The 18,740-nt window shown below is 36.5% G+C and overlaps 1 protein-coding gene across 1 annotated transcript; it reads left to right on the forward strand.

The window, feature by feature from the left end:
- Positions 1-1,247: 1,247 nt before the first annotated feature.
- LOC126679050 (microtubule-associated protein 70-1-like) lies at positions 1,248-6,393 on the forward strand. Its single transcript, XM_050373987.2, has 11 exons — positions 1,248-1,584; positions 1,676-1,761; positions 2,763-2,828; positions 2,945-3,115; positions 3,312-3,482; positions 3,591-3,746; positions 3,850-3,996; positions 4,624-4,695; positions 4,781-5,263; positions 5,358-5,533; positions 6,085-6,393. The coding sequence occupies exons 1-11, from the start codon at positions 1,350-1,352 to the stop codon at positions 6,101-6,103; spliced, it is 1,782 nt and encodes a 593-aa protein (XP_050229944.1). The 5' UTR covers positions 1,248-1,349; the 3' UTR covers positions 6,104-6,393.
- The last annotated feature ends 12,347 nt before the right edge of the window (positions 6,394-18,740 follow it).

Genomic DNA, 18,740 nt, shown 5'->3' on the forward strand with positions numbered 1-18,740 from the left:
CTTCGTCCTTTTACAATCAAATTTTTTAACGGTTTCATCTTTAATTAGAATAAGTAAACAAAAAATAAAACTTAAAAAGAACTAAGTAAATAACAAATTGTACATAAGACGCTAACAAATATAAAAATATCAGGACTAATTAAAAAAACAAAATAAATCGGAAACAAACTAAACAAAACGTGAAAAATACGGTGACCGGAGAATGGGGTTTGCCTAGATTTATGGCAATGATTTCATCTTAAAGAAAAGGCCTAATTACTTAAAAACCCACCTTGTAACATTTTTTCGTTTATACCCCGACCTAGGAAAAAATTCATTTGTACCTTATTTTTGATTTTTCGTTTTCAACTGTACCCCGAAATTTAATTTTTTGACAATTTAAATATTTAAAGGATGCAAATATTAAAAACAATAAAATAGAAGGGTTATATTATACTTTTTTCGATTTGTGCAAATACAAATAAGTCCTTTAACTTTAAAACTATTCAAATAAATCCTAAAAATTTAATCGTTTTAAATTTTTTCATTTATTTTCGATCTACCATTTTATTTATTCGATTTATAAATCCGCTACCAAAACCCTATAATTTAAAAAAAAATTATATTTTTTTTTGGGAGGAGCTCGTCCTCCATGAAGGAGGAACAGTTGCTGCTCCTCCTTCATGAGGAGGAGCAGATCGCTCTGCTCCTCCTCCTCCTCTTGAATTTTTTTTTTTAAAAAAAAAAAATTATTTTTATAAAATAATTATCGGGTTTTGGTAGCAGATTTATAAATTGAAGGTAATATATTTTTACGGTTTTGTATTTAAAAGATTATAAAATTAATTTTGTAAAGAAGAAGGTATTTTTGTACTATTAATAATATTAAAGTTTAATTAGAATATAGGTTAAAAAATGAAGGACTATTATAAAATTTTTTCTAAATGAAAAAAGTTCAATTTAATGCTTTGGGGTACAGTTGAAAACGAAAAACCAAAAAAATGGTACAAATGAATTTTTTCCTAGGTCAAGGTATAAACGAAAAAATATTACAACGTGGGGGTTTTTTAAGTAATTAAGCCTAAAGAAAAACGCAAAATTATGAAGAAAAAAAAACTCATCTAATATAATTGTAACAGATTAGCCAATGGAAACGAGGGTTGACGTAACAAAGATACAACGCAAAACACCGTATGAGAATCTCCTAACCGTTTGTAAATTAAAAAATTAATCTCTCTTTATCGTTTAAAACCCCCGCCTAAACCCAACTCTTAATTATTACTAATCAAACTCTCACTCACTTTCTCTCTCTACAAACTTTCACTCTAACAATTTATCAGCTAAACACTTTCTCTCTCTAACTTCATCCAATGTCCTTCACCTATAATTACTACACCAACGGCGAGGCGGAGCCGCCCAATTCCAAGCCGCCGCCGGCCCTTACATCGTCGGCTTCTTTCAAGTCACGCAGCAAGCCGAAGCTCAATTTCAATGCAGGAACCGGCACCGGCGTCGGCGGTTCAGATGTGGATGATATCATCACTCTTTTACATGGCTCCGATCCCATTCGCGTCGAGCTTAACCGCCTCGAGAATGAAGTCAGAGGTGATATGAATGAATTGAAATGACAACTTTTTTTTGCAAGATTTCAGTTCAATTGAGTGTTTAGTTTGTTAATTAATTGATTAATTTGCAGATAAAGAGAGGGAACTTGCGGAAGCAATTTCGGAAATTAAGTCATTGAAGATTTCGGAACGTTTGAAAGAGAAAGCAGTTGAAGAGGTAAAATTTGAAGGTGTTCTATGGTATTTTTTTCACTTAGATTGATTTTTCTTTCGGTCAAAGTGAGATCAACGAGACAATGCTGGTTACATTTTGTTGATCATCCTAATATATTTGACTCTAGAAAAGAGTTCTTGATCTGAAGATCTTGTCTCTTCCAATATACTAAGCGTCTGTTTGGATCAATTCTAGTCTAGAATTCATTTCATTGCTAAATGAATTTTATTTGGAAATCATTTAAAAATGAATTTTTGTGTTTGATTTTTCGAATTTTAAATATGAAATTAATTTGAAATGAAATGAAATAAATTGAATATTGTATTTCTAGTGTAAATGCAAATTTAAATTGTAAAAATTCATTTGAACCAAACACATATTTTGTAGAAATTTAAGTGAATTCATAAAAATTGTGAAATTCATTTGAACCTAACGGACCCTAAAGCTCTATATAAACCTAAGATGTCAATCAATAGAATTTAACAAAGGAGATTATATTAAAACGGAAATTCTATTTATACAAATGAGAATTTGTTGAAGAAAGTTGATTGCAGTGTTTGTTACTTTCATGTGTACTGCTACTGATTCTTTTTATCTACTGTTTATTGTAAGTAACAAGCTTTTTATCTCTATGTTAAAAGATTGGTGCTTCTTATCATTGTAAGAATTTACAGTTGGGTATTGCTTATTTTGTGAACTGAAGAGAGCATTTTTTTTTCTCCATTTTTAGGAAAATACTCAAAAATGAAATGGTATTATGCTTTTAGTATACTGCTCAATTTATCTAACACAAAAAATGAAAAATAAGCTTTTTTACGAACTATGTGTAACTTTGGTTCGCAATTCTGAAGTTTGTGAAGAGCTTGGAGACTATTGCATCCGAGTTTTTCTGATAATCTTTTTGATATTAATAATCGCAACGATCTGATTTTGATGTGTACAAATATATTTATGTTCATTTTCATGGGAAGTGTGCTCACTTTTCATTGGGTGTGTAATCGCAGTGTACAGAGGAGCTACATAAAGTAGACGAAAAATTAAAAGCTGGTGAAGCTCTTTTGGAAAGCAAGGTATGTTTGAAGATTTTACTTTTGCCTCACTAGAGGTTAAGAATTCCATATCCTCAATCCAACCTTTAAGTGTCATTTGCTGCTCAAAGTATTGACGACGGTGCTATAATTTGCAGAATCTTGAGCTGAAAAAGATAAATGATGAGAAAAAAGCAGCTTTAGCTGCACAATTTGCTGCAGAAGCCACACTTCGAAGGGTTCATGCTGCTCAGAAAGATGATGAAATGCCTCCCATTGAGGCCATCATCGCTCCACTTGAGGCAGAACTGAAATTGGCTAGGCTGGAGGTATGTTTAGAAATTTCTTTCCATTAACCTTGCTACCCTTCATAACCATTGAAATTTTCTTAAATTCTAATATTTGGTACATTGTTTCCCTAAACATTTAACAATTTAAACTAGATGTTCTCTCTCTTGCACTCAAGATGAAGAGGAATGAGACTACGGTTTTTGTTACTTGTATGTAATGTTTTGGCCCTTTTAGGTAGCAAAATTGCAAGATGACAATAGAGCACTTGATCGGCTAACCAAATCTAAGGAAGCTGCTCTACTTGAGGCTGAGAGAACTGTTAAAATGGCTTTGGCAAAAGCATCCTTAGTTGATGATCTTCAAAACAAAAATCAAGAGTTAATGAAGCAAATAGAAATCTGCCAGGTTTGTCTTTGTAAAACTGTCCTGAGGGATGATTGTGCATGAAAAGCAAATGGAAATATCATAAAGAGATCTATTCTGTTTTGATGACTTATAATTTACATTTACCAGGAGGAGAATAGAATCTTAGACAAAATGCTTCGACAAAAAGTTGCTGAGGTTGAAAAACTGACCCAAACTGTTCGTGAGCTCGAGGAAGCTGTCTTAGCTGGAGGGGCTGCTGCTAATGCTGTGCGTGATTATCAGAGAAAAGTGGAAGAGATGAATGTAACAACTACTAGTTTTGGAATTTTATTTCTAGCAGCACCTGTGGTTTTTCTGAATTTACTGCTGGTCCTCCAAACTGGTTCTGACTTCTAAATATGCACAGGATGAGAAAAAGACTCTGGAACGTGAAGTAGCTCGTGCAAAAGTTAGTGCGAATCGAGTTGCTACTGTAGTTGCAAATGAGTGGAAAGATGGGAATGACAAAGTTATGCCTGTAAGGCAGTGGCTTGAAGAAAGAAGATTTTTTCAGGTATCTTTCAACTTCTGTGATTTAATTTCCTCATCTCTAATGAATTGATCCACTAGTATCATGCAACTATCATTTACTATGGCGATTAGTTTGGAACCAGTGATTCTGATATGTTTTAATAAGTTTATAAACAAATCTGAAGGTGTGAACTTTACGGACTTTGCCATATTTCTTACCAGTTGGCAGTTGATTTCTTCATCTCTAATGCTATCCTTATATATATTACAGATGATGAGAATAACACATAGAATAATAAGGAGGAAGAGAATTATACAATTGAAAATTCTTCTTTAGCTGGATATGAAAATACACTCCTACACCATTAACTGGTCTACAAGTGAGACCTTTAGAACTTCTATTTTGATTAATGTAATGACTAAAATCAAGCACTAAGACTCCTGATGAAACTCGACGTACAATTTATTACTAGTTAAGAATTTGATTCTGTATTGATTTATCTTAATAAATCCACAATTTATTATCTGAATAATGTTCTCTGTTTTTAGCTAACAACTGTGGAAATACTTCATTTAAATTCTTCTATTGACATTTGGTTTACTTGAAATATAAGCTAAAAATCATTTGGAAAGTGTTTCAACTTCTTCATAACTATTTGTTATCTTGTAGGCGGAAATGCAACAACTTAAAGATAAATTGGCGGTCGCTGAGCGCACTGCAAAGGCAGAAGCTCAGATGAAAGTGAGTTACCTACTATGGTTATCTACCCCAGCTATTTATTTTCTTAATAGACACTCAATAATTCAATAATTTTGTTATTGCTTAGGAAAAATACCAATTACGATTCAAAGTCTTAGAGGATAGACTTAGAGCTTCAAATGGTAATTCTCGTTCTACGTGTGAAGGAAAAAGCATAATCAATGGGTCTTCACGGCGTTTGTCTCTTGGTGGAGTTGAAAGTTTATCCAGATCCAATGGTTTGTCCAAAAAAGCATCAAATACACAAGGTGGCTCTTTCCGATCAAGATCATTTGATGGGCGCAGTGGGTCGCTGGATGCAGCAAAATTGATTTCAGAAAAGATGAGTAATGATAATGTACTCAGCAGCACCATCGATCATTCTCAAAGTAGTGAAACAGATAAGTGTGAGGAGCATGCAAATGGGATATCGGTGGAAAAATTAAAATCAGAACATGGGGATTTTGTTTCAGGAATCTTGTACGATATGTTACAGAAAGAGGTGATAACTTTAAGAAAAGCTTGCCATGAAAAAGATCAAAGTCTGAAGGACAAAGATGATGCAGTTGAGGTTAGACTTTCGCTTCACTCTACTTCCTCTGCACGCCTCTGTCTTCTCCCTTGTTAGTGATGAGATTTGCTGCTTTAAATGTGGAATGATGCAGATGTTGGCAAAGAAGGTTGATACATTAAACAAAGCAATGGACGTTGAGGCAAAAAAGATGAGAAGGGAAGTAGCTGCCATGGAAAAAGAAGTTGCTGCTATGCGGGTTAGCAAGGAACAGGATCAAAGGACAGGGCGGACCAGTGGTCCTAGAGCTGGTCTGTTGATGTCTGCAAGGTATTTTTGTGTCCATACCATTAGTTTTATCGTTACAAATATAATCTGGGCTATGCCCAAACAAAAATTCAAACTGCATATGAGAAGATTCTAATAAAAACTTGCAAGATCCTTGTCTGGAGTCTGAACTGGCTATCTGATGTATTCTATCGGTTTTTGTGATTGGATTTTTATTAACATTCATTTACATTTTCTTGATGTAATCATGAATCACCATAGGAACACCTCTTAATCTGCATCATTTCATATTTGAAAGATGATTTGCTGAAATCATTTATAGTCTAAAAGTTAGGGGTATTGTCTGGGACAGTTAGTGTCTGTTTTTGACCCAGCCAAATGATGTGTACTGGTTGGTAGTGAGAGGAATCTTAACGCAGATACCGATTAAAACAGCTATATGTGGGTTTCCTTTAGAACTCCGTAGATCAAAGAAACTATTATAATTAATCTTGTCACGAGTCTGCTGATCATGTTCATGTATATGACTTTAAGATGAAGTTAATTATGCAATCATCTGTTACGTAAAACTGATAGTTCATGCTATATGACAGGAATTCAAGAAATTTATAGCCGATGAATACATCTCCGATGATGTCCGGACGAAAACATAACTAATGACCTGGCGTTAAAGCCAGAAGTTAGTACGGTTTGTACCTTTTTCTGTTTCCAGCTGCTTCAGTTTTTCTCAGCCAGGTAGCCAATTTGTAAAGAACTGACTCTAGGTTTCCTAGAGAAATCACCATGTTATATATCTCTTACATCAGATAATAATATAAAGATCAAGTGTGGCTTGAAAGAATATACACAATAACTGTGGTGAACTATTTTGAAGCTAAATAGATGTATAGTTGTATACTTCACTGGCTGCTGTTTGTAGCTTATTACTGTTTTGTCAAATAACCAGTTCATCAAACAACTATAGGATCACTTTATTTTGCCTCTCATACTATTTCAAATCATTAATTTAAGGAAAAAACGGTGTTAGGCTAAATAAATATATGGGAATCTGCATCATGAATTTGTTTATGGTAAACTTGGTTTTGGCTATGGATTACAGAATTCTGACATGGTTAATATATGGGTTAATGTCAAAAAAAATCATGAACTTTACACGTTTTCTCATTTTAATCACGCAGTTTAAATTTTTTCATTTTCATGCGCGAACTACCACTTTTTCTTAAATTTATGCACGGTGCTGAGGTGACACTTATTCATTGGTGTATAATGACATCCACCTCACACCAATAGAACCATGACACCTCAGCACCATGCATGAATTTGATAAAAAGTGGTAGTTCGTGTATGAAAATGAAAAAATTTAAACGACATGATTAAAATGAGAAAACGTGTAAAGTTGGTGAATTTTTATGACATTAACCCTTAATATATCCATACAAATATTATGTGTTCATAGGATATTGATATAAAAAAATGTAAGGTTTATTTAAAAAAAAAAAATTGCATGAAACATTGTAATCTAAAAAACTAAAGAAATGATTTTCTCTCTCTTCTCTCTCGGTGCCAGTTAGCAGGTTTCTGCTAACTATCGCCGTCGTCCATCGCGAAAGAATTACGAAAAGAAAGTCTAACATGAAGCAATTTAAAGACAATGATAAAGATAAAGATAAAATCTACCATAAGGTTCTTGTAATATTTTTTATTTTATATTTGTATTTCGTCTCTAGTCGTTTTTATTTTTTACTTAGTTTTTTTATTTTCGAAAATAATTTAACGAACTTCTATTTTTTCTACTTGCTCCTTTTACTTTTGAAAACAGTTTTACAGAATGCACCACACTTTCGCACTTCTATTAATTGAAGGCCTACTGTCTCAAAAAATACTCACTTTTTAACCTTTTCAGTTGCACTCTAACTGATGGATCTGGATGTCGGATGTCAGTCTGAGAGTCGGGACTGTAATACCCCAAAATATTGAAGCATTTAATTGGACTACGTGTCCAGTCCTGTTTCGCCAGGGTGGCGATATTGGAAATAATTTTCGAGAAACTTAATATTTTATTTCAATTCTAAAGTTAGAATTGGAATTAGAAGGAAAAATGTCAAGAAAAGCTCGAAATAAGGTACAGGGACTAAAGTGGTAATTTAGCCACTACGACTTAAAATGGAAATTATTTCGCCAAGGTCCGCGAAATGTTTTATAGTATATGTGGTAAAAGTCTCGAGTCAATCGGAGACCTTTTAAAATCTGGACGCGGATGCGTTTTGGGCTAAATTGCAATTTTGTAAAGTTCAAGGACCTAATTGTAAATTAGCCAATTAAGCCTCGAGAATAGCAATTGAAAGATTATTGACGGAAAATAATAATTTTTAAGTTAGTATTATTTATATGAATATAAATAATACGTATCGACTCGAGTTAAAAGGATAATTTAACCGTTTGGTTAAATTAGAAAGTTTAAAAGAGAAATGGTTTAGATTAAAGAAATGAAGGATTAAAACGGCAAATTTTCCAACTCATTTATATGTTTCCTTAAGCATAAGGAAATGAGAAAAGGATCAGAAGAAATGATCCAGAGAAGAGAGAAAATGGCGATCACCGTCGTTTCGCCGCCGTTTCGCCGTTTCTCGTCCAAATCGCGAGTTCTTTATATCGATTCGTTCAGAATTCGATTCTCTATCATCTTTGAGCTTCAAATCGAGGTAAGCTTGACGTTTTAGTTGCTGAAATTGAAGAATATAGGGCGGCCATGTCGAGATCGAATCGTATCAACCGTAGTCACGTTATTTTTGACGTTTTTGATGATTATTGAGTTGAATATTGTGTTATATTGATGTAGAAACATGTCGGAATGAGTTAGGGATGTCGGGAGCATGTCGAGATGATATTTGGGGCTGTTCTATGGTGTCGCACGACGTGCGACATAACCTCGCGACGCGAGCGGACTTGCGATTGGCATAATTTCTTCGTTCGGACTCGGAATTGAGCGATTCTCGTTGCGTTGGAAAGAGGAAAGGATTTTCTATCAATCCTAAGCATTATATCAAGGTAATATTTCTGATTTGGATGTTAAAATTTGAGGTTATAGGCTGTCTCAACGAAAATGTTACGCTCGAATCGCGTACGTCGGAATTGAGACGTTTACGGTTGATTTCGAAGTGATAAAAGTGTTTATAATGTGTTTAAATGATCTAAGTATGTGTTGGAATGAATTTGGAGTAACTTAGAGCTTTGAAAAAGGTCTAGGAGCCTCAAAAACGCTGCTTCCAAAGTGCGCACGACGTGCTGCACTTCAGCACGTCGTGCTGGTGCGCGACGTGCACCACAATGGTGCACGACGTGCACCACAAGGGTGCACGACGTGCACCAGTGAAGGGCACGTCGTGCCCTTCATGAAAAATGAAGGGAACGATGTGCCAAGCTGGCACGACGTGCCCTACTTCGATTGTAACCTCCCTGGGACTTCCGGGAGCGAAAATTGGCTTCCGATGGCATGATACGGGTGTAGAACTCTGATAAATGTCTTAAAATGAATATTAATAAGACATTATAGCAATTAACATTAGCATGATGAGTAATCAAGAAATGAATAGAGATCTATAGAGAAAAATACGTTTAGAACACGACGGTTATGTTTTGTGCTTTTGTCGTGTTAGGTACCTAGTGCAGTTTTTAAGAACAGGATTCTCTAAGTATATGTTTTAATGATAGAATCCTGTGATAGATGTGATGGACTATCGATCTACGAGTATGACAAACCAAGAAGCTCGACGAGGATTGACGGGCCAGTCTCCTGGAGCTTACGTTCGGATATAAGGAATAGCGGTCACAGTGAGTGGCAATTTACTTTCGCGTATTATTATTATTAAAGTTATTTTCATATATTATGAATATGATTATCAAAACGTCGCATTTATATGATTTGCTTATATAAGATGGTATGTTTGATGATTGTGATTATATGAATGCCATTATATTCATTGTTTGAATATGAGTATCTAGCATGCGATCCGAAGAAACCAACTACCTATTGGGTGTCAATAGGCTGTGTGATCACCAGTATTTGAGTCAGTCTAGCGTGTCTAGATTGTCTATGAGATTATGAAATGCGCATACGATATGAATGCGATACGAGTGAGAACTCGGTTACGGTGTAACCTGAGCCCCGTATCTAGTGGGTTGGACCCACCAGTGAGTTGGACTCACACTTTGAGATTAAGAGATTGATCGCGGCTGACGTGGTTGAGTGTGAACACTCCCGGGTCGGATCACTTGGATCAGTTTGACTCGAGTATTCGGAGTGAGATAAGTTCAGAGTTTAAGATTAGGGTTTCGGTCGGATCTGCTATTTATGAATATTATGTTATTTTCATATTATATCGAGATAAATATATGTTTGAGTATGCGATGTGTATTTTGATAATACCGATAATAAGTTGCATACTCACTCAGTATTTTCCCAAATACTGACCCCTCACTCTGATGTTTGCAGGTATTAGAAGTCGGATCAGACAAGCCATCTCCATTGTGCCAAAAGTCATTGGACTTGCACAAATATGAGTTCCTAGAGCTGCAGTAGTCAGTAGGTGTCAGTACAAGGATAGCGATTTAATTTCAAATAGTTTATTTTGAATGTAAACTCTAATATAATACTTTGATATCTATAAGTATGTTATCTAAAAGAGTTTTCTGAAAATATTCTATATATATGATAATATGTTTTTAAATGCGAAAAATTATTAGTGGTTTTAGGCTTGCTACGGGTTTTGGAGCTACCACTCCCATTCCCTAGCGCCGGTCTCGGCTCAATAATTTGGGTCGTGACAATTGTGGTATCAGAGCAGTTGGTCCAGTTACCTCTGCTGATATGTGTTTTGTCGGTTAAATGACCTAGGAACTACTGCAGCTATAGAGTGAAGGTTTGTCTGATCCAGGTCGTTAGTGTGACTTGCTTTGTGATCAGTATGACAGATTGATTTGTGAAATGCTTATTTGTTTTTGTGACACGTATATACGAGGTATATACGTATATGTTGTTTCGATGAGACAGGCATACATGATATGCTTTTTGAGATGAAGCTTCTAGGAGAGGTATTGCCTCCTATAAATAGAATACTATTGATATGATTTTGATTTGATGTCATATATATGTGTGCTTAGCATCAGATAACGTGATAGATGCTATAGAATTCGATCGATCGAAATTTTAGAAAGAATGAGAAGAAGGAATGGAAAGTTCCAGAAGTTGAAGAACTTTCCAGGTACAGAGTTTAAAGGTCTAGAGAACTTACAAAACGTAAAGTTTATAACTTTTAAAAGTTATTTGTTTCACGATTCTGAAAGCATAATTGTGCCTAGACCCGTAATAGCCATTGATAATTGCCACGACATCGATAGAAAATGCATCACTACATACATCAATACATGCATTAATAGGACATGCATCATATGCATTATGTTCAGACGAAGAGGTGAGATGTGGCAACTCTTTGGGGATGAGAGACGTCATCACCCTAGTGCACAATTTTGCTAAGATTTAAATGGAATTTTCAAATGAGTCGTTTTATTTGAAAGAGTTTTTAAGAGTTTTGTTTTTAGTGTGAGTATACCTAGACCAGAACTCTGTGACGGAAGTGAGATGCTCGCGAGCAAGCTGTGATCTAGGCTATGAGGCGAATGAATACGTATAGTTGTGAGAGCATAGGATTTGTGTCTCTAGCTAATGAACTTAGCCTTGATTAGACAGATTAGTATGCGACTAGGATAGTAGATATATGTTCGGATAGTAAAACATATCCGATTAACAACGTATGACATGTATGCTATGTTTTAATACTCTTGATGTTTGATTAAGTCCATGTGAGAGGAATACTCACAAGACTTAAGTTACGATGCGTAATCAAGAAAATCTAGGGGACACTGATTTTCTTGAATCCGGTCAACATAGATGATTATAGCTACGCTAGTAATATGTGTGTAACATATACAATGCGAGTATATGTTTTGATAATTTGCTAAGTCTACGATGAGTCAGAACACTCAGAAGACTAGCAATAAGAGACGTATCATAGAAGGTAAAAAGGGAGGAGACGTTTCTAAAGTCCAACGTACGTGGACAGCGATTAGACGTGATGATTAGTAAGGGTTATATTTTAAGGAATTTATCAGTATTCCTTTATATAATCGCTATACTATGAACAAAGAGCTGCGCGAACGTGTGTCGCTGCACAACAAGTGTATGAGACGCAAGAAGAAGATCGAGGTAACCAAGCCGAATGTAATCTACTCTAATTGGCCAATAAAGGCCAGAAACGTGATGAAGGTTAATGGGAACCTAGCAAAAATAAAGTGGGATTATACAGGCATCGGGAGTGCCGCAGTAACCCAACGTTGTTATGGATCAGTTAGCCGTAAAAGCAACTGATATAAGGAATTGTGTACCAATAATAGGACGATGAATACAAAGACAATATATTCTCGTGAAGAAAAGGAACACCTATAGATGTTTGATAATGGTATACATAAGCTAAGACTGAAAGAGTTTGACGGATCAAGCGATATGCTAGATTCTCTAGGAAAAGTAAGGTAAGATGCTCGTACATATCGAGTGGAGGAAGGACACATAGTATTGTCGATTAAGATATGAGGAAAATGAATAATTGAAGTATATGATAAGAAAGATCAAGAGATAAACAACAAGAACTGCAATAGGTGGATTGAGAGTTAAAACTTCCATCTCAAGATTTTGATTACGAAACGGATCAGTAAAGCGTGGAAGGTGTAAAGGTAATGAATGCTTATAAGGTGTTAAACCTTGAACTTCAATGAGATCAAATAAAGAATAAAGTGTATAATATGATCGATATAGAGGATTGATTAAGATCCTTAAAGGAGTAAGATGTGTTAGACACGATCAAACTAGTTTGAGAAATTCCCAAAAAGGAGATCCTCAGGAAGAGGACTTCGGAAAAGAAAAGTTATTAGACGATTCCGATGTCGAGGAGTACCAGAATGAGCATTTCTGGTCCAGTGTACAAAAATACCGCAATCTGAGGAATGATGCAGAGATAACCAACGGTCAGGCACGAATAGCTCCGAACCAGGTTAGGAGGCAAATGCGCTCCTTTTCACAAGGAATGCTACCAGTGGGATTGTATTCCACTGACTTCCTGCGTACGGTCGAGGGATTGCTAAAGGTACATGACGTATATGATAAAGTATAAAGACGCAAAAGTAGATTATGGATAATAAGAAGTTAGTTAAAGTAGACAGAGTTAAGGAAAGTACGGATAACCTGCGTATGTCGCAAGGAACTTGATAAGAGTTATTGAGAAATGAAAAAGAGAAAAGTTATGTGGAGAGTTGACAAGGAAATTAGAGAAATGGAAATCTATGCAGTCGTGGACACATAGAAACAAAGAAAGATAAAGAGGATAGAGTCATATGAATGGATCCACTGACAGTTAAGATGTCAGTAAGGGTACAATAGGACGATATGTAAGTAATGAAGAATGCACTACGTCGATAATTCAGGCAAAAGAATTGCGACCCATTATTTAATTGGTAATCGACGTTCAGAGTGCCGAAACAAGAAATATCAGGAATACGAGATGCGATAGAGGTAATACCCGCATATGATCGGCTTTTTAGACGGCCATGATGATAGTACAAATACGATAAGATGATATACGTATACAATTGGGAACACACCACATCAGGAAATTTGGACGAAGAAGACCACAACTCTCTGTTAATGATCGATGTTGTGAATATTAAAAGTAAGTAGTACACTACGTACAAGATGCGCTAAGGAGGAAATCAAAGAATGCAATAGAAGATAATCAAGAAACACGATAAGAGCGTGAATAAGGATGGCAAGAGGAGTACCATAGGATCATAGCAGTTAGACTATGAATCCTATTGGTTGACAAAGGACAAGAAGTCAAAGAAAAAATTACAAAGAAGTACATCTACGGTATGGACAAATGTAGAAGTAACAAGTGGAATAGTAAGGTCATGGATAGTAATGAGAAATAAGTTTAGTACTACGTGATAGTAAAGGGAAATGATTTGAAAGCTAAGAGCCAATTAAGATTGAGAATTGGAAGGAAGAAATAGATAAGAAAAAGTTAGATTATGATGAATAAAAAGATCAAATATGGAACAAGTAACAATGTCATCAGAGGACATTCTGATGCAAGAATATGGTTGAAAAAGAATTAAGATCCTCATTTAGGGATTATAAGCAAAGAAAGTTTACCAAAGCATTGATCACACGCTGTCTTATTAAAATAAGAATTCAGCGACCTATATGACAATCCTATCTGGTTGAAAACCAGATTGATGAAATAGATCGATGTGAGGTAAAAAGAGACGAGGAATTTCAAAGAATAGCACGTTATGCTTAAGAAAAAGAAAATAAATCAATGGATATGCAAACGAATAAAGAGGTATATGAGATATCAAGATGCAAGAAGAAGGTTAAGTAAGCTTTACAAGAAAAGTGAAGACCTCATAAGGATATGTCCTAAGGATTCACCTCATGGATAACCATGATTAACGACGATAGCGAAAGAATCTTCATATGAGAAGTGAAGTAACGAGACAAAAAGAGAATGGTGGATAATGGGATAAAGATCCCAATATAATGATAAATAAGAATCAGGCCGTGATGACGGCCATATGGAAGAAACTATAAGAGTAAAGAATTAAGAACGACGAATCGTAGATACATATGAATACGACTATTGTCGTCATAAAAGGGAGATGTTGAATGACAAAGATTATCATCTTTAGTAGTAAGACGTCATTAAGACGAACTGCCATTGGATAGCAGTAAGGAACTAGAAGTTCAAATTGATGAAATCAAAAGTAAGGTTGACAGTGTTAACTGACATCAACGGGTAGGAAGTACAGAAATTGAAATAACGATTTCATGTGCTGACCAGTGTTGTAAGATGAACACGGTATCCCTACTAAATTCTAGATGTAAAAGAGATTAAGGTAAGAAAAGAATATGAAAATTCGAGGACGAATTTTTATAAGGGGGGAAGAATGTAATACCCCAAAATATTGAAGCATTTAATTGGACTACGTGTCCAGTCCTGTTTCGCCAGGGTGGCGATATTGGAAATAATTTTCGAGAAACTTAATATTTTATTTCAATTCTAAAGTTAGAATTGGAATTAGAAGGAAAAATGTCAAGAAAAGCTCGAAATAAGGTACAGGGACTAAAGTGGTAATTTAGCCACTACGACTTAAAATGGAAATTATTTCGCCAAGGTCCGCGAAATGTTTTATAGTATATGTGGTAAAAGTCTCGAGTCAATCGGAGACCTTTTAAAATCTGGACGCGGATGCGTTTTGGGCTAAATTGCAATTTTGTAAAGTTCAAGGACCTAATTGTAAATTAGCCAATTAAGCCTCGAGAATAGCAATTGAAAGATTATTGACGGAAAATAATAATTTTTAAGTTAGTATTATTTATATGAATATAAATAATACGTATCGACTCGAGTTAAAAGGATAATTTAACCGTTTGGTTAAATTAGAAAGTTTAAAAGAGAAATGGTTTAGATTAAAGAAATGAAGGATTAAAACGGCAAATTTTCCAACTCATTTATATGTTTCCTTAAGCATAAGGAAATGAGAAAAGGATCAGAAGAAATGATCCAGAGAAGAGAGAAAATGGCGATCACCGTCGTTTCGCCGCCGTTTCGCCGTTTCTCGTCCAAATCGCGAGTTCTTTATATCGATTCGTTCAGAATTCGCAATGGTGCACGACGTGCACCACAAGGGTGCACGACGTGCACCAGTGAAGGGCACGTCGTGCCCTTCATGAAAAATGAAGGGAACGATGTGCCAAGCTGGCACGACGTGCCCTACTTCGATTGTAACCTCCCTGGGACTTCCGGGAGCGAAAACTGGCTTCTGATGGCATGATACGGGTGTAGAACTCTGATAAATGTCTTAAAATGAATATTAATAAGACATTATAGCAATGAACATTAGCATGATGAGTAATCAAGAAATGAATAGAGATCTATAGAGAAAAATACGTTTAGAACACGACGGTTATGTTTTGTGCTTTTGTCGTGTTAGGTACCTAGTGCAGTTTTTAAGAACAGGATTCTCTAAGTATATGTTTTAATGATAGAATCTTGTGATAGATGTGATGGACTATCGATCTACGAGTATGACGAACCAAGAAGCTCGACGAGGATTGACGGGCCAGTCTCCTGGAGCTTACGTTCGGATATAAGGAATAGCGGTCACAGTGAGTGGCAATTTACTTTCGCGTATTATTATTATTAAAGTTATTTTCATATATTATGAATATGATTATCAAAACGTCGCATTTATATGATTTGCTTATATAAGATGGTATGTTTGATGATTGTGATTATATGAATGCCATTATATTCATTGTTTGAATATGAGTATCTAGCATGCGATCCGAAGAAACCAACTACCTATTGGGTGTCAATAGGCTGTGTGATCACCAGTATTTGAGTCAGTCTAGCGTGTCTAGATTGTCTATGAGATTATGAAATGCGCATACGATATGAATGCGATACGAGTGAGAACTCGGTTACGGTGTAACCTGAGCCCCGTATCTAGTGGGTTGGACCCACCAGTGAGTTGGACTCACACTTTGAGATTAAGAGATTGATCGCGGCTGACGTGGTTGAGTGTGAACACTCCCGGGTCGGATCACTTGGATCAGTTTGACTCGAGTATTCGGAGTGAGATAAGTTCAGAGTTTAAGATTAGGGTTTCGGTCGGATCTGCTATTTATGAATATTATGTTATTTTCATATTATATCGAGATAAATATATGTTTGAGTATGCGATGTGTATTTTGATAATACCGATAATAAGTTGCATACTCACTCAGTATTTTCCCAAATACTGACCCCTCACTCTGATGTTTGCAGGTATTAGAAGTCGGATCAGACAAGCCATCTCCATTGTGCCAAAAGTCATTGGACTTGCACAAATATGAGTTCCTAGAGCTGCAGTAGTCAGTAGGTGTCAGTACAAGGATAGCGATTTAATTTCAAATAGTTTATTTTGAATGTAAACTCTAATATAATACTTTGATATCTATAAGTATGTTATCTAAAAGAGTTTTCTGAAAATATTCTATATATATGATAATATGTTTTTAAATGCGAAAAATTATTAGTGGTTTTAGGCTTGCTACGGGTTTTGGAGCTACCACTCCCATTCCCTAGCGCCGGTCTCGGCTCAATAATTTGGGTCGTGACAGGGACGTTGAGTATCGGATCAGGTATTTGTTATGTGGTGACAGGTTTGATGTGCGGACCCCTTGACAGGTGGAGTCGTGGCCCTTTTATAGTGTTTGCAGTGCGCCTTGTTTCCCTTTCTTTTCTTGGTTGATGTGGGATTTTGTAGTTTTCTTCCTTTTATCTTATTTTATTTGCTTATTCCATCATTAATCCCCCTCCCCTAAGGTATTGCAATAGCTGTGTATTTATGCAGAGGTTCGCTCATTGCAATCTATGTTGTTTTCTGTTTCATCTTTCTTCTTCTGTTGCCCTCTTTTTGCCCGTTGGTCTCCACAGGTTTGTTGCAGATGATACTGACTTTGTTCTTCTCCTAGTCGTCTGGTGCGGCTTTTTTTTACCCTTTCTAGGGTAGGTTTTTGGGGGAGTTTCATACTTTTTGGGGATTGGAGCGATCTTCACTGTGTTTTTGCGGCTTGCTTGTGTTGAGTTTTATAAAACTGCTCAAAAGCCGGTTGTAAGGAGGTTTGGTAAGACGATTGGTGCGATCTTTATTTTATCTTGTATGTTGTTTCTGGGTTCTTTCTGTGTTTTTTGTAGAATGTTTTGGTTGTTTGGTTTTGTTTGACCCAACCAAAACAGGCTATAAAGGATCTCAAGGAGATTCCATGTTTTGCATAGGCTGAAATGTCTTTCGCATTCGCATCTTCCCTTCTTTTCTTTTGGATTCTCCCTCGTTTTGTTTTTCTATCTGCCTTATCTTAAAGTGCTTTCTGTTCTTTTTGTAGCTTGACTGGGTTGATTGGTTTTGCTCAACCCAACTATAGGCAAGTAACAAAAAGGCTCAGGCAGACCACATTCCTGTGTCTGTTTTTCACCAAATTTTTTCTTTCTTCTTCCTCTTTTTATAATGCCGTGTGGTCGTGTATTTGTAGCTGTCACGTCTTTTGAATTTTTCCTCGCTTCTCGCGCGTCGTGCTTCTCTCTCCTGATTTCTTTCGACGGTTGAGTTGTCTGCGCCTCTTCGATTTTAGTGCTACGGTGGTTATAGCTTTTTATTACCATTTATTACTTCTGCATTTTTCCTTTTTACCCTTTTGTTTTATCTTTTTACCCTCTCGGAAAAGTTTATAGATAGCTCTTCTTCTTTGCATTTCTTTTCTTTACTTCTTTCGTGATTTTTCTTTTCCATCTCTCTGTTGCTGTCGTTTTCCTTTTTTCCCTTCTAATGGCTAAAAACATCTTCGATGCTATGGACGTTGGTCTTCTGAGTGATGATGAGGGCGCTGCTGACGTCAGTCTTCCTTTGCTCGACCGTCCGACAACCCCGTTTACTTCCCTTCTGTCAGATAATGAAGATGGGCCCCCGGCTAGTGATCCTGCTCTCTCTGCGGCGGCTGCCTCTCTGGCTTCCTTATATGCGGTTTTGCCCGTTCTTACCTCGCATGGGGCTCTCCCTCTGTCGCTACTGATTCTGTATCAGTGGTAGTGGTATCTTTTCCGGCTGCTACGCCTTCAGTGTCTTTTCCTTCCGCCTCTTTCGAAAGTAGTCGGAAGCGTCCTACTACTGGTCCTTTGGATTCCTCTTTGGAGGATGTGTCCCGCCCTCGTCGGGACATACCTCGCTCCACCTTTGTATTGAAGGGTAGTGATGTCGATCAGGATTGCTTTATTCTTTCGAAGGGGGCTCCTCTTGCCTCCAACTATATCTGGAACGCCGTTTCAGGTTATCTCCGGAGTCAATGTCCGTTGTCTATGGCTGGTCAGGTCCCTAGCTTGGGGGGTGCGCCGTCCATTTATGCTACTTGCTTCCGCCTTCTTGATGAGGTCCGTCGGCTGGAGGACGATCGGACTCGTCTCTCTAATTTCAAGAAATCATGGATTGAGGTTGACGCTCAATTTGAGCAAATGTATGCGGCCTTGGCTCATTTCCGGGAGGCGCAGAAGCGGCAATCGGATGAGATCCTTCTTTTGAGGGCTTCAAATGAGTCTTTGAGGAA

Source organism: Mercurialis annua, linkage group LG4 (assembly GCF_937616625.2).
Source record: "Mercurialis annua linkage group LG4, ddMerAnnu1.2, whole genome shotgun sequence".
NCBI classification, from domain to species: domain Eukaryota; kingdom Viridiplantae; phylum Streptophyta; class Magnoliopsida; order Malpighiales; family Euphorbiaceae; genus Mercurialis; species Mercurialis annua.